The sequence below is a fragment of the Cladophialophora psammophila genome (genome assembly GCF_000585535.1).
Source record: "Cladophialophora psammophila CBS 110553 chromosome Unknown aczJe-supercont1.12, whole genome shotgun sequence".
In the NCBI taxonomy this organism is placed as follows: Eukaryota; Fungi; Ascomycota; class Eurotiomycetes; order Chaetothyriales; family Herpotrichiellaceae; genus Cladophialophora; species Cladophialophora psammophila.
Genome location: NW_006912933.1, coordinates 1,092,776 through 1,116,953, shown reverse-complemented (window position 1 = coordinate 1,116,953; position 24,178 = coordinate 1,092,776). Strand labels below are relative to the sequence as shown.

Sequence of the window (24,178 nt, the reverse complement as noted above, 5' to 3'; positions counted from 1 at the left end):
GAATGCTAGAGGCAGTTACTGGAGTACGGAAACTGGGAGGACTTGACGCTCTATTTATTGGATCATACATTATTGCTGCCTCGCTGAATACCCGACACCTATTCAACTCTTTGCTTTAGCACCCTGATCTAACGTTCCGTCCGTAACCCTTAGAACGGGCTTCCTTGAAAAGGTGTTCAGGATCGACAGATAGGCCTGCATCACCGCCTCGGCGGCTCCTAGCCCATACCGCTCCTTAAGCAGCTTCACCGTGATCACCGGCTCCTCTTTGCTCGGATCATCCCCAATCTGCAATGTGATATCATACGGAGTCCCCGCACGTGGGATATTAGTCTCGACCATCTTTGCCTCGCCGATGCTTCCGCTTTCCGTCTGGCCTTGCTTGTAGTCGAAGATGGCCTGGAAGAGTGGCGCATAGGAAGAGGGGTCGGCCGCGCTTGGGCTGATCGGCAGGCCGAGCCGGTCGAGAATGGAGGGCAAGGGGACGGCACTGTGGAGGAGAGCGGCGCGCATTTGCTCTTTAATGGCGCCAAGGGCTTCGTTGAAAGTGTGGCCGGGGTCGTAGGGCAAGCGCAGAGGGAGGTAGGATGCGAAGAAGCCCATTGTGGCTTGGTCGATGAGGGAGGAGCGACCGGCGTCGGCCACGCCAATGGCGATATCGGTGGAGGCAGTCAGCCGAGCAATGAGGATGTAGAATGAGGCGAGGTAGAAGTGCATTGGGGTGGCTTGCCGTTTGCGGCTGCGGTCCTTGATGCGGACTGCCTCCATGCGGTTGAGCCTTGCAGTGGCTTCGTGGGAGGTCCAATCGAGAGGTGTCGAGCTGAACGGGTTGGTGGACGCTAGGGAGAGGGCAGGCAGGCGGGGTGGCAGAGTTCGAAAAAGGTCGGACCAATAGGTGAGGTCGGGGTCAAAGGCGCCCGACGTGAGCTGTGAACGTTGGCGGATCGCGTAGTCGACGTAGCTTGGTGCTGGTTCGAGCGGCAGGCCGCCATAGAGCCGGCTAACGTCGACGAAAAGGTGCTCGGTGGTCCAGCCGTCGCCGACGAGGCGATGGTAGGCGATGACCAGGAGGTGATCGGTGGGCGTCCAGAAGTAGTCGATGATCTTGAGCGTATCCCCTTTGTCCAGATCGTACTTAGCCTTTTGGAGGTTCTTGAATTCTTCGTCGGCAGTGTTCCTGTCTGCAACTCTGTAGGATTGAAAGGAGTTTCGGGGTAATCTCATGATTGCCTGCATAGGCCCCTCAAAGGAGGAGTCCGGATCAGAGATGAAACACGTACGAAATGCGTCACTGCGCTGCAGAGCCTGACCAAAAGCCCAGTCGAGGCGACTCAGGTCGAGAGGGCCTTGCATATACATGCCAATGGTGCTATTGAAGGTGGTTGGATCCAGAGGAAGTTGCATCTGCTTCCACGTGTACTCTTGCATGATGGAAAGCGGTCCTACATGCTGAAAACCGTCATCGGCTTCAGAACTTTGAGATAGCGGCGTTGGCATGTCGCTACTGTGTTCAACAGAGAAAGTAGATCCGTCACTGGAAGACGTGCCGACGGTCTCTGATGGTGCGGTTGGCGGTACGCTCTCGGCTATTTGCACCCGGTCCTCTTGAGATCCAGAATGAACCAGTGGAATCAAGTCGGAACTCAGGCGAGAGACAGCATCGTCAACCAAGTCGGACACCGAGGCGCCGCCTAGAATCTTCAACAAAGGAACGTCGAGGTTGAGATTCTTGGTAAACCACGAGGCTACCGTCACCGCGCTGAGAGAGTCCACTCCCTGGTCAATCAAAGGTGCTGTCAGATTCAGCTCGTCGGTCGTGGCGAGCAGCAAGGCTCCACGAATTCTGCTTGACACGCCTTTAAGGATGATGGCGCGGACCTGATCCACAGTTTCGGCCTTTGTCAATTGATCTTTCAGGGATTCGACAGCCCCAGTGGCTGCGTTGCCAGCGGTTTGACGATCAGACAACTTGAATGCGGCAAAGCGCGGGTCGTTATACCAGGGAATTCGATCTCGCTCTTTCTCATCCATGTGGACCATGCCAGTGACGAGTTCCACGTCGTCGATCTCCTTATTTCGGCCTGCCACAACGGCTTCCGCGAAGAGGGCATGGAGCTCCCACTCCTTGACCTAGTCGGCGAGGAACTTGCGGGTTTGGGACTCACTCTCACGCCCAGCACGGGAAATGAAGCCTACTCCAATGACAGCACCGATATCGATAGTCGATGCGGCCATGCCGCGAGCGCGTCTTTGCTGGGTTATAGCATGGAGGTATGCGTTCGCAGCACTATATGCGGCCTGTCTCGGGTTGCCTACAACCATCGCGATAGATGAGAACATCACGAAGAAGTCCAGCGGGTTTGCCGGATCAGATAAACGTTCGTTTAACAGGCGAACCCCTGTTACCTTGGGCGCCAGGACCATGTCCATCATCCAGAGTTCCATATTCTTGAACATAACGTCCTGGAGCAGAAGCGGCCCAAACGCCACTCCGGCGATTGGAGGCATTGAAGCACGTACCTCTGCCAGGTCTTTGTCGACTGAGGCTTCGTTGGAGACATCCCTAGTTCCACATAGTTAGCATCCTTCATAATAGTACACGCCATGACACCAACTTACATAGGAAGTACCATTACTCTACCTCCAGAACGAGCGATATCGTCGATCCAACGTTGGTCAATCTTGGGGACACGACTGGACAGTACAATATGACGCGCGCCACGCTCAACCATAAATCGAGCGATCGAACGACCCATGTCACCAGCAAGGCCGACCAGCAAATACGTCTTGTCTCCAACAAATAGGCCATTTGTCTCAATGGGCCGGATGCGACTAGTAATGAGTTTGTCTTTTGCCCAATCTATCATTGCGTTGGCCTCAGGAGCACTCTTGGAAGACAAGATCTCATGACCTGTGAGAATTGGCATATTGGCGATATCGCCGGGTTTTCGCACGATCTTAACAGCTTCAGCGAGGATCTGGGTCGCTGCTTGAGAGCCCAATGCCGACATTGGTGTCGCGACATTCTGGAACAAGTAGTCTGGCCCACGGACTGAGCAGCTAGGTGGAAGACACCTGAAAAGCCGACGGCTTAAACTTGCCGGATTCTGATCGGCAACCAAGTCGTATAGCACGGAAGTCTTCGTGGGCAGTTTCTGGCGCAGGCTTCGCTCGGTCTCCCTTTCGTGTAGATTAATCCACTGGATACCGCCCACTTTGGGCGCAGCCTTGGTGGAAGCAAACGTCAGTGAGATGCCGGCAGCCGCAGCTTGGTCGCGCAGACTCTCGACATAGAAGCTGGGAGGCTCAAAGACCAGCACTGTCGAACCTTGCACGAGGTCAGACATCAGAGCGACGGCGACAATAATTGCCGAGATGTCCAGGAGCGGCGACTTAGCCCACTCCTGTCTGCTTCCGACATCAATAACTTGGCGAGAAGGCACCTGGACATTGGAAGCGTTGCGGTCCGATAAAGCCACCACGATCGTATCCTCGGAACCGGCAACGTTGCCCTGAATCAGATGGTAGAACCCCAATCGGCCGATCCGGAGAGCCTTTGCGAGCGAGTACTGCACATGGACCTTCACCGAAGTCTCGTCAGGGAACAAGGGAATACACCGTTCTACATTGGTTCCGAAGAAAGGCTTCTCTTCATTGTATTCCAAGCTCAAAATCTCTTTTCGGGGGTCTAGGTCGACCAGAATGGGACGGCGTCCAGAATTTAGTCGATTGTTCCTGTCTACATCACGTTTGAGACGCGATATCAGGACCTTGCCGCTAGACAAGTACAGCTCGGGTTCTTGAGTCCATAGAAAGCCGCCGTCCTCCCATTTCGTGCCATGTTCCAGACACAGCACCGTCTCGATCAGGAAATGAGGGCGCAGGTTTCGAACGTTGTCAACATCCAGCAGTTGGATCTGAATGTCGGGATATTCGTGACGCAATGTACGGAGTAGGCCGATGGACTGGGTTTGCTGGGCATTCTCATTCCAAGCGTTTTCGGTCACCCACAAGACATGGTGAGCAGCATTGAAGATAGTTTGTAAGGCATCGAATTTTTCGTCGTCCAATCCTGCAAAGGTATGTTCATCAAGCTCCAAGAGTACAATGAATGTTAACCCTGGATATAGGTCAAAGTCGATGATCTCTCGGAGGCTTGGGACGGTGTCAAATTTGCGTGCCGGTAGGATGTCGGTGAGTCGAACAACGAGCTCGGTCGTTTTTGGCGAGGAACCTCCGACGACAACCAGGGGCCCATAAGAGTCCTCAAAAGGAGCAGTCAGGGGCGAATCTAGCTTCTCTATGAATTCGTCTATAGCATGGGAAAGGAACACGCCGCTTGGGAAGGTGGTACTGTCTGGGTCAAAAGAGCGGCTGTCAATGCCAGAGAACCCGGTTCTCTTCAGTAATTTGTCCCATTCATCATAGGAAATGAAGGGCTGCAGCACACGACCTTCATCATGACCGGACCACCAATCTGGGAACAGCCCAAAGATGAATCCGACACGAGTGTGCTCGCGGTGTGCAATTTCAATGACAATCAATCGACCGCCAGGTTTCAGCAGAGACCGGACGTTTGCCAGTCACTTCGAGGTTCGGAGTGGCGTGGAGCACATTGGACGCCGCGATCAAGTCATATGAATTTGACTTGAATCCCTGTTCGCTAGGGGTAGACGGATGTCGAGTGGTCGGAAGTCTATCTTTGCTGCGTGTCGCCCAAAATCTTGGGCGGCTGGTTCGAAGAAGGTGCGGGAAATATCGGTGAAGGTGTAGCTGTTAAAAGAGAGCTCATCATGGTTCAAAAACAATCGTGTCGCTCCCGCTGTGCCCGCTCCTGTTATAGTCGTCAATTGTCGTTGCGCTTGGAGGCGATGTGTCTTACGTACCAACTTCAAGAACGTCTATGTTCGGGTAGCGGTGAGTGATTTGCTCGAGCATCCGTTGGTGGTAGTAATAAGATTGGCCGTAACTCACTTCCCCGCTGTAGAACTCCGTGAGCAGGCCGTCGTGGTCCAGGAGATCGAAGGCATTCTCATTGTTGCGAAATGTTTGCAAAGCACCTTCGCCAACTCTCTGGATGAGACGGATGAACGGTTGTGATATATTTCTAGATGTTTCGTCAGTCAGAAATCCTTCTGTGTCCGTGAGAAGCCTTACTTTCGGATCATTTCTTCGATATCGGCACGTGTATCTTTATCCCAATCTGGTGTGTACCATACATTGCGACCAACTTGGGTTTCACTGAGCACATACTCACACCATTGGATATACTTTGCGAAGTGGAAGGGTGCTTTCTCACGATCCTCGGCGGTCACACTGTCCAGGACAAATCTGATATACCAATACGTAACCCGCTCGATGACTGCAACGTCCTTCTTGTCCTGCTCTGTGGCATGTCTATCGACTTCGTCGAGCAACGGATCCGGATTCAGAGGACCCCAGCTCCATTTAGTGTACATGTCGTGATCGTCTGCAGCTGAGGGTGGGAAGGTGGGCTTAAAACCAATACCCTCAATGTGAAGCATCGTTGTCTTAGTCTCGGGATCAAAGACCTCAATATCACCTTGCATGTTTGTGCCAACGCTTGACAAATTGGTGGAGATGAAGTCTACTTGACTAGACGAATCGTTAATCCAATGAGCAACCCACGGGTTTAGAGCGATGCGATCGATTCCAGTAGGAACAAGCAGGGATCGTAGAAGCCCATCACCAGGAGCTGCGTATGCTCCGATCATGCTCTGAAAAGCAACATCGAGCGTGCTAGGATGGATGGCCATGTTGCGGTGGCCGTCTTCCAGGCGGTGGAAGTTGATTGTGCCGTACGCCCTGCCGTTACCGCGTCTGAGGCCGGTGATTCCGCGGAACTGCTTGGTATAGTTGTACCCAGCCTCGTCAAGCATATTGTAGAATCGGTCGATGCTGATATCATTGAGGTGAGCGGGTTCGTCCGAGGGTGCGGGCAGAGCCTCGCGCGTCGCTGACCCATAAGTGATGGCGAGTGTGCCAGCGACTGAACGAGTGGGCCCAGTCTCTCTGGCGAGGCACGAGGTGATGGTGAAACTACACACGGCATATGCATCCGTAGTCTGCGACGGGTTTACGTCAAGGCTTAGGTTGAGCTCGACCATGCTGTTCTCATCTTCAAAGGTAACAGCCTTGTCGATTTTGACGTCCAGAACTTCCAAGAGCTGAATGCTCCGCTCGCCGCTCAGCTTTACGGCGGCCTCCATAGCCATGACAACGTAGCCTGCCCCAGGGAACACAATCTGTCCCTGAAGTGAGTGGCCGTCGAGCCATTCAATATCCCGTGGACGTATGAAATTTTGCCAGTGCATCGACAAAGGAGTGCTGTGGGCAGAGCGCCTGCCGAGCAACAGATGAGGCCTTTCTGCATCAAGCAAGGCGCGAAGTGCGCGGGACTCCTTCCTGTACGAGCGCGAGTGGTCCCAGGAATAGCTCGGAAGCTCCTTCGAGAGATCACGGACTTGTGCATTGATTGACAGGCTGCTATACAAGTTGTCGATATCAATAGCCGCCGAGCCGAAATGCAACCACATGTATCCCAAGCATGAAGAGAAGGCTTCGGTGTCGTCTTTCTTGCGCTCCATGCAGCCCACGTACGGGAGGTCAGACCCGATAGAGTTTTGGATGGTCTGCAGGGTTGGGTTCTTCAGCGCAGGGTGAGCGCCAACCTCGATGCAAATGTCAAGGGGCATGTGCTTCAGGACTGCTAGTTCGACCGCTGGAGAAAAGAGGACCGGGGAGAGCAAGTTCTCTTTCCAGTACTCGGCGCTAAGGTCCTCGAGCTGCATTATCTTCCCTTCGTGTACGGACGAGAGCCAAGTGCTTCGGGGCACATTGCGCGAGGTAAACGTATCACACCCACAAGCTTTCAGAGCGGCAACATACGGCTCTGCGCAAGGACGCATATGGTGTGAGTGGTAAGCCTTGTCAACTTTGAGGACTCGAGCAAAGCGAGATTCGTCAATAAGAATATCGTATGCCTCGAGGATGGCGTCCTTACCTCCAGAGAGCGTAACGGAGTCTGGACCATTGCTCGCTGCAACTGTCAGTCTATTTTCGAAAGCCTCAAGAGCGCACAAGTCGCTCGCATCGTCGAAGGCACATTCTATCCCATCTGGCCCATGCGCGTATTCTACGGTAAGGCCGCGAAGGTATACAATACGGATGGCTCTTGCGACGCCGATACGAAGCCGGCAGCGAAGGCACAAGCTATCTCCCCTGAACTGTGCCCGATGACGACCTTGAATGTCACCCCTGCCGCTTCAAGGAGCTTGATCAGCATGATCTGGACCGCACAACAAAGTGGCTGAGAAAAGGCAGCATGGTGCACATTGGAGTGGTCACCTTCCAGGAGAAGTTGATGCATGAGACTCCATCGGGGTCGGTACTCGGCTGGTAAGCTCTGAAGGCTGTAATCAAGCTCTGAAACGATACTTCGTGCGTATGCAACTTCAGACATGAGGATTTTTCCCATTGCTGGCCACTGAGCACCCTGACCAGTAAAAATACCAAGAACTTGAGGTTTTCTCTTCATGTCCGATATCGTTGTGACGGCTTGCTTTCCTGACACCAAAGGTGCATCGCGGTCGAGAGCCTCGCAAAGTGATGGCACGGTTTTTGCTTGGCTCGTATGGCGGACTTGGAGGGTTGACCGCTTATTCAGCAGTGTCCAGGCCAGATTGCACAGCTGGAGTTCCGGCTGGCTGGTTAGACATTGCTTGAGGTCCTCCAGGGAAGCTTTTAGTGAGGCAGTAGAGTGTGCGGAGAGCACGATCGGGGCGAGGCAAGGCGTTGGTGCTGGATCCAGCGCTAACTTCGAGGCGGCAACGTATGATTCGAGAATTACATGGGCATTTGTTCCACCAAATCCGAACGAGTTGACGCTTACGCGTTGTGGTTGATTGAACTTGAGCGCCGGCCAGGCCTGTTGCTCGTTGACGACCCACAGATCTGAATAGAACGGGGCCACTCTCGGATTCAGCTCATTGAATAGCATGTTTGGGGGGAGAACCCCAAGCTGTATGACCTGCGATGCTTTAATCAGGCCAGCAACCCCTGCAGTACCTTCAGTGTGACCGATGATGGTCTTTATACTACCCACGTAGAGTGGGTCTTCGTCAACTGCACGCTGTCTGTGGCCGAAGAAAGCCGACGAGATGGCACAGGCTTCTTGTGGATCTGCCGCTTGAGTCCCCGTTCCGTGGGCTTCGAAATATTGACACCTGTCCTCAGGTTTCGTGATATCGAGACCTGCCGCCTTGTAGACTTGCCGAATGAGCGCCTCTTGTGCTGCCGGGCTCGGCATAGTTATCCTAGGAGTCTTGCCATCCTGATTGATGCCGGTTTCGCGTATTACACATTCGATGGTATCACCATCTGCAATTGCCTGCGTGAGGGTTTTGAGCACGACAGCGGCAATGCCTTCCGAGCGACACACATGGGATGACGATATGCCACGTAGTACTTATCGGCCTCAAGTGGAGTGCGATTAGATAACACAACAGTCCACGCGGGGATACACCTCGATACTAACAAATAAAAATAAAGCGGCGAATGGTATCGAATTCAGGCTACAGACCGACCTATTAGAGCAGTTACAACCTGGATGCACAGGACGCATAGAGTGACCGCATCTAAGGTATAGGGGAAACGGAGATGGATGCCCGGGAATGAGACGAGAACATAGGTAAAGGAATTGGGCTGGAAGGAGAAGAGAAGGCAGAAGAGAAAGAAACCTAGTCTGCAACCGTAGATCCTTCAGTGGAGGTACTCACATTAGTAAGATACTAGCCGCAGCCTGAGCGCTGGATAGAGATATAGCATACGAGCAGACTATATAGACCGATTAGGGTTCGGCTGATCGGCGGTGTTACTCAACCGTCTCGGAGATCATTGGATGGCGGCAGGGGCTTGGGTTTCGTCAAATACGGCAAGGTTTATGCTACCGCTGATGCAGGATATGCAGCGGGGAATCTTGAGAAGCGCATAAGGGTGAAGACACTTCTGCAAGCGGCTGTACGAGACTGCAGTTGCATATCATGTGAATGCGGCCAATCAGATCTACTTGCGTAACCAGACAGATCACATTCGGCACCTTACAGGCGGCTTTTCAGGCCCGCCTGTAACGCATTGCAGTAGCAGAATACGTATGTCCCGTGATGTGCTTTCGGCTTTTGATGTCTGTTGATCAGCTTGTACTACTATGTGTATAGATATAAGTGTATCATGTGTATCGGCATTCTCACCTCCACGGCCTGCCGGCGTTTCCTCATCCTCTTCTGCTCCCTTGCTTTCGCCGACAACCGAATGTCGTCTCACCGCCACCCAGACTATGTTGTCGGCAAGGACTGCGGATCCGGGCACAGCAAAGATTGCCATCGTTCGACGCGCTGATGGCCGAACATTGCGGAAGTTGTGCGACAGATGCCATCAACAAAAGTTGCGATGCGTGGGAGACAAGGCCTCATTGACTCGATGCAAGCGCTGCCAAAGGGCTGGACTCGAATGCGTGTACGGCGCGAGATCGAGCAAGAAGGCGACCCAATGCAGCATCGACAACTTTGCCACCTGGGACAGCTGGCCCGGAAATTCGGCGACTCCGACATTGAACGATCCGGTGGGCGAGCTGGACACCATGTTTGGTCTTGAATTGGCACATTTCGACGACGTCTTTCCGATTTCTCCCACATCTCGGCCCACCACTGGCGTTAGTACCTCATGTGCCGCCCCCAACTTGCCCGCGTCTGAGAATAATGCCGGGACTCTCGTCGAATCTGCGGTAGGCATGCCCTTGCTATCCTCAGGCGGCTCAACTGAAGCAGGCGATGAGCCCATAACCGAGTTTCCCAATTTGTCGGCAGAGCTTGCCAAGGCTTTCCAGAAGTTGGAAGCAACATTCCTTAGGACGGTGGAGGGTCAGACGGGCCGACGGGCTCAAGATTGTATGACGTCGGTTTCAAATCCCGAAAATAGCTGTAGGACTGACTCTGGTTTCCACATCCTATCGGCGAAGTCTTGAGCGCCATTGGAGGTTTCGTGCGAGCTCTGAAGCTTAACAATGTGGCGGGAGCAGACCCCCTTTGCGCACGTCAAAGCCCACACGACGCGCATCTGCGGAGCAAAGAAGCGTCGATAGCCGCGCAAGGTTATGTGCTGTGTGTCAGGCTTGTAGCGTTCCTGTTGGAGCAGATGCTCCAGGGTCTCTTGACATCGCCATCGCCGACTGCTTCTGGCGGCTCAACCAACCCTCACAGCACACAAGGCGCAAGTAGTCTGAGAATCAGTCTGGAGGCTTCGGGTGGCAAATTCTCTGATGCGAGTCTTGTTCCACACAGTCTTCGACTAGGAGATCTGTTCATGCCCCTAGGCCATTTCGGCCTCGCATTGAATTCCAGCGTCGACCTCCCCCGCATTAGCTGCAGCCGACTCAACGAGATAGAGCACTTACTTGGGATACCCTCTAAGCAACGAGGACAGAGCATGTCGTCGCTAGTCTGCCTAGAGCAGATGGGTCTCGCTCAGCAGGCACGCCCAGATAACGATTCTCCAAGACCGTCGTTGCCAGCTCGCTTCGTCGCAGCAATATGGGAGGACGAGGCAAGCATCAACAACAAGTCCGCTGTGGTGTACCTACAGGGCTGTCGTGCTGCAATTCTGGGCCTTGCCGAGCATTGTGCTTGATACGTACTGTACCTAAGTAGTGTAGCAACGTCTCGATTAGCTCCTTGTGATTACAGCTTCCGAAGTGTCCAAGACAGCCACTGAACTTGGCACGCCGGCCCGAGCCTTATCCCAGATACTGCCAAGGCCGCTATGGTGGTCTTGGCTGGCCTACAGAGTGCACTGTCCAGATTGCGGAAATCCCCAACCACAGCCCGCACACCATACCCTCTTCGGACACAGCCAGATGCTTGAAGAGGACCAAAATGTGGCGTAGACTAATGTTATTTATGGATTGAGACGAAGAAAACTGATCGCGGAAGGAAACGGAGCCTCGAAACGCGTTTGCAATATCTAAGAAGGGCCGAGGTGAGGCAATGGGGCATTGAATAGATGCTCTGCCATGGGCTTGGTCGTCCGGGGGCAGCACAATTAAACGGCTTGTGCATATAGGAGGCTCATAGGTGGCGATGCAAGAGACAAGACCTCCATTTAGATAAAGAAGTTAGAGCATAGTAGCCCGTGCTACCTGTAACTAGTGCGAGTAGGAGTATGCATCCCTTAGCTAGAAGCAGTCACCCCCTCAGCCTTCAAAATGATCTCCCTACTTTGCTGTTTTTCGTACGTAAACAAAGAAACAGACATACAGCCAAACAGTTGCGACAGCATACGACACTAAGTTACAAAAGTGCAAGATCGTGGCCATGAATTGAATTCGAAAACGACAAATATGCCTACAAGCTTCTCTGCCGCAACTTCGTCCCGGTCGAGCTGTATCCTCGTGTGTCGTCTGAGGAGCGAATTCTTGACCCAGATTGTGTATCTCACAAAGACAAAGATGACGGCGATGGCCACCGAGTAGCATACGACGTGGACCACGACCTTCCACTTGCCCAGCTCCGGATCCAGCCATTCATACACCCAGAACCCGCCCGTTACACGTGTACGATATGCCAGTCCAAGGTACAGCGACAGGATGATCATGAGAAAATGCAAGTGCATCCAGGGCAATGGTTCGGTGGTGGGCAGGATGATCTCGGGCAAGGCCATCAATATGTTCATTGCGTGGAGGGAGATGTTGGCCAGGGCGTCAAACGTCAACGTGTACCACGGCCCGACATACATGGTGCACCAGAAGGTGAGGGTGACAAGGATGGGAAAGCATGTCACCATGCTGTAGCACAGGCTATGCAGGATTTGCAAGGACGTTGGCAATCGGGCATGCAGCCAGCTCGTTCCCGTTTTCGCATCGAAGAAAGTATGCACCGCAGTGACAAAGAAATAGAAGCCCTGCCCATAGTATGAGAGGTATGTGAAATAGGAGAAAGACCAGGAGATTGCGGAGGAGCCGATCACTGTTGTATACGAAGGTTCATCAACGTCATGCAGGTGGTAGATGTCGATATTGTTGGAGAACCAGACGTAGGAGTAGATGATAGCAGTGAAGAGGTAGAGGCCAAGAAGCACGCGCAGGCAGCCGTGGATGGGTGGGGAAAGAGCTCAGGAGGAGACAAAGGTGTTGTTCTTGTCAAAAGGGGTGGTGTAACCCAGTAAACGATAGACACTGTCCTTTGACAGCGCCATTTTGTAACCGAGATCAGAAACGAAAAAGGTCTTTGCAGACGGCTTGATCATTACCTATAGTTATTCAAAGACTCAAGGCGGCAATCCCGTTTATATCTCAAAGATCGTCGTCCCATGTAGCCCGTCGAGTGGCCCGTCGATGCGGGCCATACCGTTTGTACAGCGTCTAAACTTGTTCGTAAACGCGTGGAAAAGAGAAAGCTGTACTTGCTGGCCGTCGGGTTAGTAGATTTGGCCGCATGCTAAAATCACAGGTTTTGCTATCTGAATGGTTAGATTCTGATAGTATCTGATAGCACGTCTCTGTATTTTGGACCTTGAGACCAAGCTATTGGACAACTTAGACCCTGATAAGGACTTCAGCTAAGCCTCGTGGACCTCCCAAAGTTGGAGGGTTGGCCGATCTGGTAGTTGCAGGCATAATTCAGGCCATTGAAGACCGTCCGAATACCTCAGCGATCAGGAGCCAAGGTGTTGTGCCCTATGCTTTGGGGGAGCAAATGCGGCTTCGAGTGGCTGGGTGATTACAGGAGAAGGTCAACATCGAGCCTGTGGAACTAAACTTTCGTAAGCGGCCACGCCGAACACACAGTTCTTTAGCAGTTGTGCAAGGGAAGGACTGCAATCCTCAGTAGGTCATTCGCCGATTTCGTGATTTTGAGATTGCGATATAGGCTCGATATCATATGGCGGATGGTGCCTCAATCCGCGTCAGACGGGAGGGTAGCGACGCCTGGTGGCCCACTAGCCTGGGATCCCACATAGGGCAGAGAGCAGCGAAATCTGTTGTTGGAACCTCCCGACAGGAATGTGAGAATATGGTGGGCCACAGCCAGGAAGATGATTGTGGAATCAACCAAAAATGGATTCTTGCTGACAATGAAGGCCCATAAGCTCCAAAGGTTGGCAATTGAGATAAACCAAGATCACGGGCTAGCGGGTTGGCGGGCTGGTAGGCTGGTGGCTAGTTGGGCTCGGCATCGCCTCAGCCTCAGACGTAATGTTGGATATCCCGTCCTCGTTGCCCAGGAGCCTTCAGCCCTACTACAGGAATCACCCAATCAACTCTTGGAGAGATAGCGATACATTCCCGATCAGAGCGTCTTGGTAGAGGACCAGCTGGGAGGGCTGGGTGGCATTGACAGAGACACCGCCAGCCACACGTACTCCAAAGTTAACGTCTCATTATCTTTCATAGGAGGGGGAAAGGGTTCACGAGAATTGAGAATGTACAAAGCGTAAAGAATGATAGAGAAGTACGCAAATGCTGAATGATCCCCGTTCATATTTGATCCGGTGTGAAGGGCTCAGTCTTCGCGTAAAGCCAAGTGAAACCTTGGTTACAGAGTAAGACAAATGATGTTGCCGTCTATTCCGGTCGGTGGAGAGGCGCCACAAGTAACTCATTTGGCCTGTGATCGCAAAGATTTAAGCACGGGAATTCTGGAGATCAAAGGCGTCATTATACTCAAAATATGAGCTGTGAATCAATCCATAAACCAAGACATAGAATGGGGGATTAATCCAACCATTTTGTTCGCAAAAGATCTCGTTATGCATGTTCCTATTCTCGTTGTGAATGATATGCATGAGCTGCCAGGCGAGTTGCAGAGAAGTGGCCCTGCTTAACCAGAAACGTGGTCGTACGACATAGGCTGATCTCTTTGGTTGTTGGGGATGGCAAGCGGCATACGGCATACGCTAGCACTGGGCTAGATATTGATATACCCAAGTTGATACCTGTCATGGTTCGGACAGCGACATGCCCGCCAATTTGTGAGGTTTGAGGGGGTGGCGCTTAAGTCTTCTCATGATCATGTGCTCCAGGCCAATATAACAAGTACAGGGATTTGCCGGCAGACGGGAGTAGAAAAGCGGTGGACTCGCACTGCCATGAGAGTCCATGACAACACTTTTGAATCCGTCGAAACACCTCGATCCCCACTCAACAACCGGACAAAACACATTTATCAACGATGTGTTTTCCTCATGATCTGACAGAGTGGCTAAGAACATGTCGGGGAAAGCAAGCATCTGCATCACTGCTAACCCTGCGCACACGTGGGTGTCCACGTCAAGAACAACGAGTACCAATGGTACGGAATGAACATGAGGCAAATTCTCTTCCGGATTGTGTCCGGCCAGAAGTTATATTCGCACTCTGCATCTCTGAGACATGGCGGCTGACAAACCTACTTGGTACAAGCATTGCCCACTAGCCTCTCGTCGTTGATCAGTAGATACTCGTAGGCGATCGTTATTATTGGCAACACCGCCATCGAGTGGACAGATACGAAGACGAACACGTGTGAAGCAGAGGGTCGATCTGTCGCGTGCCATGGATTAAGCACTTTTGGGGAAATTGAAGGTTTTGTGGTTGTGGTGTGCATCGTATTACCGAGTACTTGGTGTTGGCAATGAATGGAACGGACAAGATTAACGGATTGGGATGGTGGTTGCGAATAATACTCTGTACGCGTCATGACTACCTCAACTCGCTGGTAGCTGGTAGCTAGCACCCCGCGCCTAGAAGCCCCTAGCAACGCTTAGCAAAGCCTATTCGGTGCCTGTCACGTCGCCTATCAACCTCGCAAGCCTGGGGCCACTAGGCAGCGACGGGCACCAATAGGCACCAATAGGCACCAATAGGCACCAATAGGCTACGGGCTAGCTACTTAGTAGAGGTAAGAGAGGGCTCCGGCTTCGGTATCACAGCTGTTCCAGCCCCTCACGTGTCACTCCTCGGTCGGTTTCCACCAACCTTGCAGCGCAGTTCCACTTCCACACCATCCACGATTCTCTCCCGCCCCCCTTGGAACCCTCAGAGATGCTGACCAGCTCCGGGAAAGTATCGTTGTGCGTGTCGCAACAGTTGCAAAGCTCTCAAACTCCTCATGCTGCCCCTGCGTCAGACACCCAACAAAACCGCTTGACCCTCGCGACGATATTCACGCAGGAAAAAAAAGGATCAATCAACAGGCAGGATGCCGGACGCCCTGCCTGACGACAAGCGTTTTTTTCTTTTCCCTCTATCGACCTGAGTGCAAGTCCAGGCCCAAGGATAACCGCCGGATACCACCATCACCTCGTATCCAAGCTGGATGTTCTGTGGCAGTCTGGCGGACGATATCCCACGCCAATCACCTGTGGCCTCCGACATCCTGGTTCGCCCCGAGGTTCTCAGTGGATCACTCCACGCATCCCGGCGTTCCGATCACCTGCACCTTGGTCCTTGAACGATTGCGATCGCCTCCAAGTCCATTAAAAACGCAACTTCTGTGACAAGTTCTCAAACACGAAACTGTTGCGGTGCCCAGTCCATCCAACACAGCCTCAATCGTGCTTCCAAATCATCCCCTGTCTCCTTCTGCTACTTCGTCTTCTGCGAGCCAACACCTATCCGCCCATAACCCGTTCACTGTGTCGATCCTTCGTTGCCGGATGTAAGCAGCATCGCCCGGCCGCTAACCTGTTCTTCTGAACTGCCTCGAAGGGGTGTCATGGCACAAACCCCAACCTTGGAACCTTGGACTCGATATAATACACTCTAAGTCCAGTCTGCTCAGTCATATCCCTTCGCGTCCCGATTCCTGTCCAACCTGTACGTACCTAGCCGACCGAGCAGCCGTATAATTGATCCGAAAGTGGGGTTTCTCTCAAAAACGGGAAGAAGGTTTATTGATTTTGGACACAAAGAGTCGGGCGGTAGCATTGCACACGGCAGACATGAATGTCCCTCAATCTTGTCAGAAATGGCTGGCCATCGTCGTCGCTCTGCTGTCGTTCTTGTGCTCAAGAGTGGCGGCTCAGACGATTGCGCCATCGAACAACTCGCAGGATCTTCTTCCAATCTCAACCTCCCCAAGATTCACCTTGAATGGCACAGAATTCCCCAATCTTCCCTTGATAAGGATGGCGCCACTGGGTCCTTATGCTCAAATGTCGCATGAAGGCTTTGTCCAAGTCAGGGTGGAAGGACATCTGGTCAATATCGATGCGTCCAACGCCAACGACATCGCCGACGTGGATCAGTTTTCCTATGTTTCATGCGATCCAGAGGATTATCCAGACAATTTGTCCGCAAGCGAAGTCTTCCGCATTGTGGTAAACTCACCTCGGACGAGCATTGTCATCATTTATAGCGAGACAAGTGACCATTGCGTTGCCACAGGCCTGGACACGCTGCCGACAATTGGTGGAATTTTAACAACCACCAACAGCGCGACGGCGTCCAGTTTGGCGGGCTTGAGTCTCACCCAAGCGAGTCCTGGAGTAGCCACAATCCTCCCAGACCTGACCTCTTACACCAATTCCTCTGCCCCTGGCTTCAATGGAAATGGTAGTATCGGGCAATCGCCGACGACCGCGGTTGCCATGATCATTTTGTACTCCATTACTGGCATCATCACTGCGCTATTCGTCGTCATTATCGTCACTGGAGCCATACGGGCACACAGACATCCCGAAAGGTACGGGCCTCGAAATATCGCGGGAAGAGGCCGACAGAGTCGCGCAAAGGGCATTGCACGTGCCATGCTTGAAACCCTTCCAATTGTCAAATTCGGCGATCATCAAGACATCCCCGCCACGAAACCAGCTGAGGGCTCAGACATCGAGATGAATGCCGGAAACGCCCCGGCAGCCCATCACGACAATTCAGAGTCGACGAACAAAGCTGTGGCAGGTGATGCCGTCACTTCAGAGTCCAGCAGCGACCGAGCACCGGCGATCGTCGCCACCAGTAACCCCGATGGCACCGATGCCGAGGGTCATCTGGGCTGTTCGATATGTACCGAAGATTTCAAGAAGGGAGAGGAAGTGCGTGTGTTGCCTTGTAACCACAAATTCCATCCTGATTGCATTGACCCATGGCTTCTCAACGTTAGCGGGACCTGTCCGCTGTGTCGAATCGACCTGAGACCACAGGCCCAAGAAATGGAAGGGGAGGAACGGAGAGGTTCCACCGCCACAGCGGACCATGATGGCCCATTCCCACCACCGCTAGCTCCTGCTGGGACCGCCGACGTGAACGGTAGCCCACACAGAGGTGGACGAAGAGAAACGGTGGCCAATCTCCGTCATCTCGCTTCGGGGTCTCGAGATGAGCGCATCGCGGCGTTGAGGCGGTTGCGACAGGAAACTCTTCGGTCGAATCGTCCGACAAACGACGAGGAGCGATCCGGCCTAGCCAGGAGATTTCGAGAAAGATTTCGAATTCACACGGAAAGACGTGGGGCGACGACTGAATGAACAGTTACGAATGTTAATTGCGGGCTTCACCAGCCTGTGACCACACTCCATCTTTGAGATGGCGTGGGACGCCGCATGAATTTTGTGGTTGGGAATGATTAAAAAGTTTGGTCTCCTTGGGGTGCACTTGACGCAGTGACGCGATGAACATGATTTTTTGGTCTTTTGCAAAGAGGAGAGTAGGAATACCAGGGGGTCACGAACAGCGGATACCGCGTTCAGCCGAGTGTTCGATCTCATGAGCGATTTTTGTCTCAGGCTTGTCCATCTAGGAAGGGTTCCTTCGGGGGTTGCGGACTCGCATATATTTGCAGGCTGTACAATGTTTCGTGGATGCAAATTCTGGAGTACATTGATCAGAGTCATGATTGGGATTGACTCGTGGGTAGCCTAGTAAGGGTAGTCCTAGGGCGTTTGCTGGTGTACGATCGACTATCGACTTGTCGACCATATGGTACGGATTTTACGGAGCACAGGATATTAGGAAGATGCATGATACCGATCTACTGTATGTGTTCAGAATGGAAAGCATCTCTGCGCCCACCGTGACTGATGGGTCATTCCCCCCCTCCCCCCTCCCCGGGGGCAATGGTCGCACTGTGCCCTGGACTCTGTGCTCGTATCCCGTAGACCTGCATTTGCGGACTCTTAACAGTTCGGTCCAAGCGTCCCAGTTCGGACGAAGTTAATATGCCTCACATTGAGCGATTCTGACACCAATTAGCAGCGGACGAAGAACTTCTAGGAGACCTTGTCAGATCGCCATCACGATATTATATAGCCAGCCAGCTCCTCAAGAGTGAGGGAGAGAGGGTGTGGGTGCCGGGCCCTGTGCCTCGCCCTCGCCCTCTCCCTCCCTCCCTCCCTCCCTCCCTCCCATGTACAGAGGTTTATGTCCCATAGAGGAAGCAAGCATGCGGATGCAACTTTTATCCCTGTCCTGCTACGAATTCCCTTCCTTTTTGCTCCCCCCTTTCGTGTTGCTTTTTGACATTGGCTGTACTTCATGATCTGCGTCTGTCATGGTCTCCCATCAGTGTGTCCACACCACTACTCATACCGCGTGAGATCTCGTCCGTGATATCCCTCGCAGCGGACCATCCCCTGGATGATCTTGCGGAATCCCGCATCCGCTCTCTATCCATGTCCCGCTCGGACCGGTCAGAGTGACCCTCGCCTTCAGCACCGCCACCAGGGCCACTGGCCGAGAACCATCCACTTACGCCGGCGGGAATCCAGCCTCCGCCGCCGCCTTCACCCCCGCTAGCCCGCCGACGATCATAAGCATCCGCCGGCGTGTTCGAAACCCCGGTGGCTTCGTCGTAGTCGACATTCTCGAACGACTGCTCACTCCGTGACTTTGTCTTTAGTCCACCACCCATTGCCAATCCGGATCCGGAGCTCGACGGCCGCTTACTATGCCCACCGTTCCCTCCACGTCCACTGTTCTCGCCTGGAGCAGCACCGTAGGCAAGGTCCAAGTTCTGCTGCTCGCTATCCAGCATCCTCACCAGCCCCAGTAACCTATCGCGTTGAGCGGTGATGAAAGAGGATTTCTCGGCCGTCGACTGGCCCGGGATGTTCTCGAACTGAAAGAGGTTTGGGGGAATGGAGATTGAGGCGGCTTCGGTAGCCGCAGAGCGGTATGTTCCTTGCGGGGAGCTGGTCGTAGAAGCCAAGCCTGCAGCGAAGTTCGATACCATACTGTACACCCCCGCAGAAGTTGTTCCTGGTTGGGTAGGGGTATTCGTCCTTGCCCCGGGCATGGCGAAGCGGGAAAGGAGGTCTGATGCGTAGCTTGCGTAACCTCCCACACCCGCCGCTTGTTGCTGACCAACTGGCTGTTGTGGACTCTTCTGCCCCAAAATCCTCTCTCGCGCCCATTCAATCGCGAAATTCAAATATCCCAATCCCATCTGTTGTAGTTTACCGTGCGTCTCGCCAATGAACTGATCAATCTGCCTCTCATGGTGGACGATATACGGTTCTAAATAGTCCAGATAGAATATCTTAGCACCCTGGGTCTGAGGGAGGACGAGGTAGAGAAGGAAGATGAGGCGGAGCCACGAGTAGAAAGGGATCCAGCCTATTATGAAAAGGGTCCAGGATTCGAATAGAAGGGTGAGGGAGAGAATGGTGAAGTATATCAACCAGGGGTGCGTCTGAGCTGGATCATTTGTGCGCAGAGCTTTGTAGGAGAGGTACGCTGGAAGGAGGATTGTGGTGACGGAGCTGTATGAACAGAGCAAGAAGAGGACGTTAGCCGTGTGCTGTAAATGGTGTACAGCGGGGGTTCGCAGCAATTTCACTTACGCTATGAGGTCTGCTATGATTCCGAACATGGTGACTGACAGTGGTTGAGCGAAGCTGATGGGACGGCCAATGGCTCAGAAGGTCGAGGGAGGAGTTAGATATCTCTGAGACACCCGCCAGGCAGCCAAGTTCGATACAGCATGTGGTGCAAGGTGGCCTGTTTCTTTGTTCTCGAGGCAACAGATGTCCTGTCCGGTGGATGAGGCCAAAGGTCGGTGTGCCTGATGACGAGCGAGCCAGAGAGGACCAGGCTGTGAGAAACTCCGCGGCTGAGCCCAGTTCAAGCGGGCCCGGCACTCAGCCTCGTTCCTATCGATAAGACGCGGGGCAACTGCACGACTGGCTCGCCGAGTACTCTGCCGTAGATTCTACGTCGGATTTTATGAACGTCATGTGCAACTTTAACTTTCTTTGATGCAATATAAAGTCCTCATCTTTTCCTTCACTTTCGTGGGCAGATTTGACTCTAACACCGGCAGAAACTCCAGGGTTCTACGTGACCTGGCAGTAAGTGACTTGTCGTACATTGCACCCGCTGGTCTGGTTGCCTGCGGCGAAAAAAGAAAAAGTCAGTTGACCGCCCAGTGCGCTCTTCCTACTGGCTCCTGGTCCAACCCTTTTAAACTTCTCGCCTCGGTTCCCGGCTCTCTCGTGAACTGATTGTATTTGTCGAGCAGCCGTCCTTGTTGTTTGCTGCAGGTCCCCTTGAACCTACGTGGCATTGAGGTCTTTCCACACCAACCAGCAAAAAAGCCGCCCTTGCTCCCAAACGACGTCAACTTTTTTCGTGTGCGTTACTCGCAGATCCCGGGGATGCGACAGTGAGTGGTGTGATGTCAATCGGAAAGATCCATCACCTCCTGGCCGTTTGGATATAAATTTACTGCTTTATATCCCTCCTGCATCTTCCGCTCCCTTTTGTCTCCAAAAAAGGCCATATTTACCTCAGAAGAACGCTCATCTTTATTCGAAATGTGCATCGCAATAATCTCCACGGCACACCCTTCCTATCGGTTAATTCTCATCGACAACCGCGACGAGTATCTGAATCGACCAACCGATGCGGCCGGGTGGTGGCCAGATCCTCATTCCCACGTCCTCGGAGGCCGGGATATGCTCCGCGATATCCACGGGACATGGCTAGGGGTGACGAGGACAGGCAAGATCGCGGTCCTGACAAACTACAAGGAAGACACTACCCCGCCTCGAAGCGCCGTCAGCCGTGGCGCCATCATCAAAAAGTTTTTATCCGAAGAAGTCGGCCCTGTGGAGGAGTTCGTCAAAGACGTTGTCAATACTGGCGTAGCTAAGGATGCCGGCGGATTCAGCCTTGTGTGTGGCCACATCGGCGAGAAACTCGCCGTCATTTCCAACCGCGCCGAACACCAAAGTCAGGTTCCTTGGATAGCAGGGGACGTTGTGCACACTGTTGGCCTCAGTAATGCCGATTTCGCCGACCGATCATGGAAGAAGGTCACCTTGGGCGAAGAGCTCATGTTAAATACGATCCGCCACAGCGTCGAAAACGAAGAAACAGAAGACCGGCTGATTGAGAGGTTCCTCGATCTGCTAAGCCACGAAACCCTTCCTCGAAACGGCGAACCCGAGGGAGCCGGACTCGAGACGTTTATCCCAGCACTAAGAAACACGATCTACGTCCCGACCCTAGGACGAAAAGACATGAGTCATCTTGCCGATGAAGAGTTGGCCGCTGCGAGGAGACACGAGAAAGTCGACATGGTAGGCCACAACACGCCCGTCCGACACCGCTCGCCGTCAATCAACCTTCCATTCCGGGCTCGGCAACTGGGCGTCAGTGGCTTGTACGGGACGCAGAAGCAGACCGTTGTGCTTGCTGATCAAGACATGAACGTTCGCTTTTTCGAAAGGACGCTATTTGACGAGGAGTCGAACCCGATTCCGCTTGGCGAAGGCGACGTTGATGTGACATTCAGGATCGAACGGTTATGAAAAGTCGATGCCCCTGATGAGACACTCTTGGGGCTAGATGTGGACTGTTTGTTTGGCCGTAGACAACATGACGATGATATTTCGGGCTCCGTTTCTAGAGTGGCTTACAGACGCATGCGCGTTCATGTGAAGGGGCCATGTAATAGATTCCACTACTTTCCTAACTTAGCAGACGCCCGAAGAAGGTATACGGACACCTGTTCGGGGAGCACAACGACATCACAACAGTCGTGCCAGGCCCGACAGCAGACATCTTCGATATGAGTGAGCGATGAAAAAGGCGCGCTGGGCATCATTTGTCACCACTGCTCATGGACTAAATGTGGTGGGTACACCAGGCCCCTGGACACCCATACGCAGAGGAATAGAATCATGAGGCCAATGAAGACGTCAGCCCGAGAGTGTACATATATATCTATATATATCAGATTTGCCACAGGACAGGTCCCGAGATCATGACCTTGTTGATGCATTGTTCTCGAGTGTTTTGAGTTCCAAACGCTTGACGAGTTTTTGCGTCCGAGGTCTCTGCACAGGCGCGTCGAAGAAGAAGCCCCGCTGGAAGTCCTCCAGCCTCTCTGCAAGACGGCCCTCGTTCCAGTCTTGAGTCAGGTCCGTCCAGCCTCTAAGCCAGCTGTTAGCAAAGCCATAGCATTGCTCCGCGTACCACTCTGACACGTCGCTGGCCTCGGCTGCGCATGAGAACCCAACGAGCAGGATCCATAACCTGATGTCTTCGCCGCCGGCCCAGCCACAATTTGGTATTTGCGACAGTATCGCCTTCAGCATTGGCGCCATCACCTTGACGGTTTTTGCGCGCCCCGTCACGTTCATCGCAAGTAGGGTCCACATGATGATTGCCGTCCTTAGAGCGTGAACTCTAGCATCTTGCGTTGTCAGTGCCAGCAGCCTGTTTCTGATTGCCATGTTGCGTGTGGTGATCCAGTGGGTGACTTGCATAGCTCGTGACGCCGACATTGAAGAGATGTGTAGGCGACTCTTGACGCTGTACGACTGAACCAACTGCTCGATCACTGCTCTCAGGCCCGATGGCACCATGGCGGTGTCTCTGTCCAGCAGGGAAATTGCTGTGCCCTCGCTCCGTACAGAGGACAATTCGTGATTCTTCAAATCGAGAACGCTAGCTGGGCCCGGGTCGTAGTCACATTCGAACAGACAAGGCTTGAGCTTGACACAGGCGAGATAGAGATCAGCCATCGCGAGCTGGCCCCGCAAGTTCTCGTCCTCTATGGCCCTGAGCCCGCCTTTCCGTTCGAGGAGGTCGACAGCAGCCTGCAGGTGTGTTTTCGCTGCTGACACATCGTCGCGGTAGCACTCGGCTGACGTCAAAAACATGATGCAAATCAGTAACTGTCTTAGCTGTTCGGACGTCTGGAAAGAAGTCACGTCAATCCGGGAGCGCAATAATTGAAGCGCGTTGCGCATGTAGTAGCCCTCTTTCCCGACCACCTGTGAGCAGGGAAGGCGATCAATAAACTGGAGTCGAGACGCAGCGGCGCTTAGCAGACAGTACATAGTGAGCCTGTCCTCGACAACTGTCCGCATGATGCAGTTGACGGCACTTTTGAACGTGTACAGCCCCTGACGAAGGACTGTCATTTCATTAGGCCATATAGTGGGATGATAAAAGTAGACATAGTAGTGGAGTAAGCCAGCTACGGCATTGTCGATTTTGACCGAGGCCGTCTCGAAGGGGTCTGGCTTGTAGAGGATGGATTGACTGGTTGGGGATGTGATACGGCGTGGCTGATCTCTGTCCCTCTGAGCCTGCCTTTTGCGGTGTGTCTCGCGGGCGGCATGGGCCCTGCGTTCGGCCTCGTTCAGCTCGCGATCCTTTTGTGGGCGTTTCGGGTGGCAGTCAACGAACAAGACTCTAACCTTTGGCATGTTGTTTTGCTCAGAAACTGCGTCGGGAAAAACACGGTGCCTTCCAGCTCCCGCTTGTTCACCTTTAGGTATCCTCCAAGAGACGTATGTACCAGGACACCGGATGACTGCTTCGCAGGTTGGAATTAGGTTTGTGGTTGCTCATGCTGAATGTTGTCGTGACAAGAAGCATGTACGAGTTCGCTGAACCGGGAAGGTCTCCCTTTTCTGCACAGCCCTCCACTTATCGTGCCGACATTGCCACATCTGTCGTCCGGCGCTTTGACTTCCTGAGTCAGCGGACGTTGGTAAGTGATTGGCGACATGGAGACAAACCCGTGCGGGCCAAGCTGGCCAAGAGATGTGTCTCGCACAGCGGCCGTATCCCCAGCGAATGGCGGAGTTCTGCTCAAGTCATTTGAATCCGAGAATCCACCTTACGTCGTGGGGTTTTCCGAGGAGATTCTCCAAAGAGTTGTAGTTAGAGTTG

General features: G+C 53.2%; 7 protein-coding genes across 7 annotated transcripts; 3 read left to right on the top strand and 4 right to left on the bottom strand.

Annotated features, from left to right (window-relative positions):
- Window positions 1-102: 102 nt before the first annotated feature.
- A1O5_08091 (uncharacterized protein) lies at window positions 103-8,329 on the bottom strand (the record flags this gene model as incomplete). Its single annotated transcript, XM_007748676.1, has 7 exons — window positions 103-2,130; window positions 2,197-2,563; window positions 2,620-4,477; window positions 4,676-4,834; window positions 4,887-5,107; window positions 5,158-7,056; window positions 7,161-8,329. The coding sequence occupies 7 exons, from the start codon at window positions 8,327-8,329 to the stop codon at window positions 103-105; spliced, it is 7,701 nt and encodes a 2,566-aa protein (XP_007746866.1).
- Window positions 8,330-9,355: 1,026 nt separating this feature from the next.
- Window positions 9,356-10,704, top strand: A1O5_08090 (uncharacterized protein; the record flags this gene model as incomplete). The annotated part of the gene is made up of 2 exons (XM_007748675.1): window positions 9,356-9,965; window positions 10,037-10,704. 2 exons carry the CDS (start codon window positions 9,356-9,358, stop codon window positions 10,702-10,704), a joined length of 1,278 nt encoding a protein of 425 aa, XP_007746865.1.
- A 654-nt stretch (window positions 10,705-11,358) lies between these two features.
- Window positions 11,359-12,267, bottom strand: A1O5_08089 (uncharacterized protein; the record flags this gene model as incomplete). The annotated part of the gene is made up of 2 exons (XM_007748674.1): window positions 11,359-12,182; window positions 12,240-12,267. 2 exons carry the CDS (start codon window positions 12,265-12,267, stop codon window positions 11,359-11,361), a joined length of 852 nt encoding a protein of 283 aa, XP_007746864.1.
- Window positions 12,268-15,993: 3,726 nt separating this feature from the next.
- On the top strand, window positions 15,994-17,517 carry A1O5_08088 (uncharacterized protein; the record flags this gene model as incomplete). The annotated part of the gene is made up of 1 exon (XM_007748673.1): window positions 15,994-17,517. The coding sequence occupies one exon, from the start codon at window positions 15,994-15,996 to the stop codon at window positions 17,515-17,517; it is 1,524 nt and encodes a 507-aa protein (XP_007746863.1).
- A 1,004-nt stretch (window positions 17,518-18,521) lies between these two features.
- A1O5_08087 (uncharacterized protein) lies at window positions 18,522-19,859 on the bottom strand (the record flags this gene model as incomplete). Its single annotated transcript, XM_007748672.1, has 2 exons — window positions 18,522-19,749; window positions 19,831-19,859. 2 exons carry the CDS (start codon window positions 19,857-19,859, stop codon window positions 18,522-18,524), a joined length of 1,257 nt encoding a protein of 418 aa, XP_007746862.1.
- A 943-nt stretch (window positions 19,860-20,802) lies between these two features.
- A1O5_08086 (uncharacterized protein) lies at window positions 20,803-21,801 on the top strand (the record flags this gene model as incomplete). The annotated part of the gene is made up of 1 exon (XM_007748671.1): window positions 20,803-21,801. The coding sequence occupies one exon, from the start codon at window positions 20,803-20,805 to the stop codon at window positions 21,799-21,801; it is 999 nt and encodes a 332-aa protein (XP_007746861.1).
- Window positions 21,802-22,254: 453 nt separating this feature from the next.
- On the bottom strand, window positions 22,255-23,709 carry A1O5_08085 (uncharacterized protein; the record flags this gene model as incomplete). Its single annotated transcript, XM_007748670.1, has 1 exon — window positions 22,255-23,709. One exon carries the CDS (start codon window positions 23,707-23,709, stop codon window positions 22,255-22,257), a length of 1,455 nt encoding a protein of 484 aa, XP_007746860.1.
- Between the last annotated feature and the right edge of the window lie 469 nt (window positions 23,710-24,178).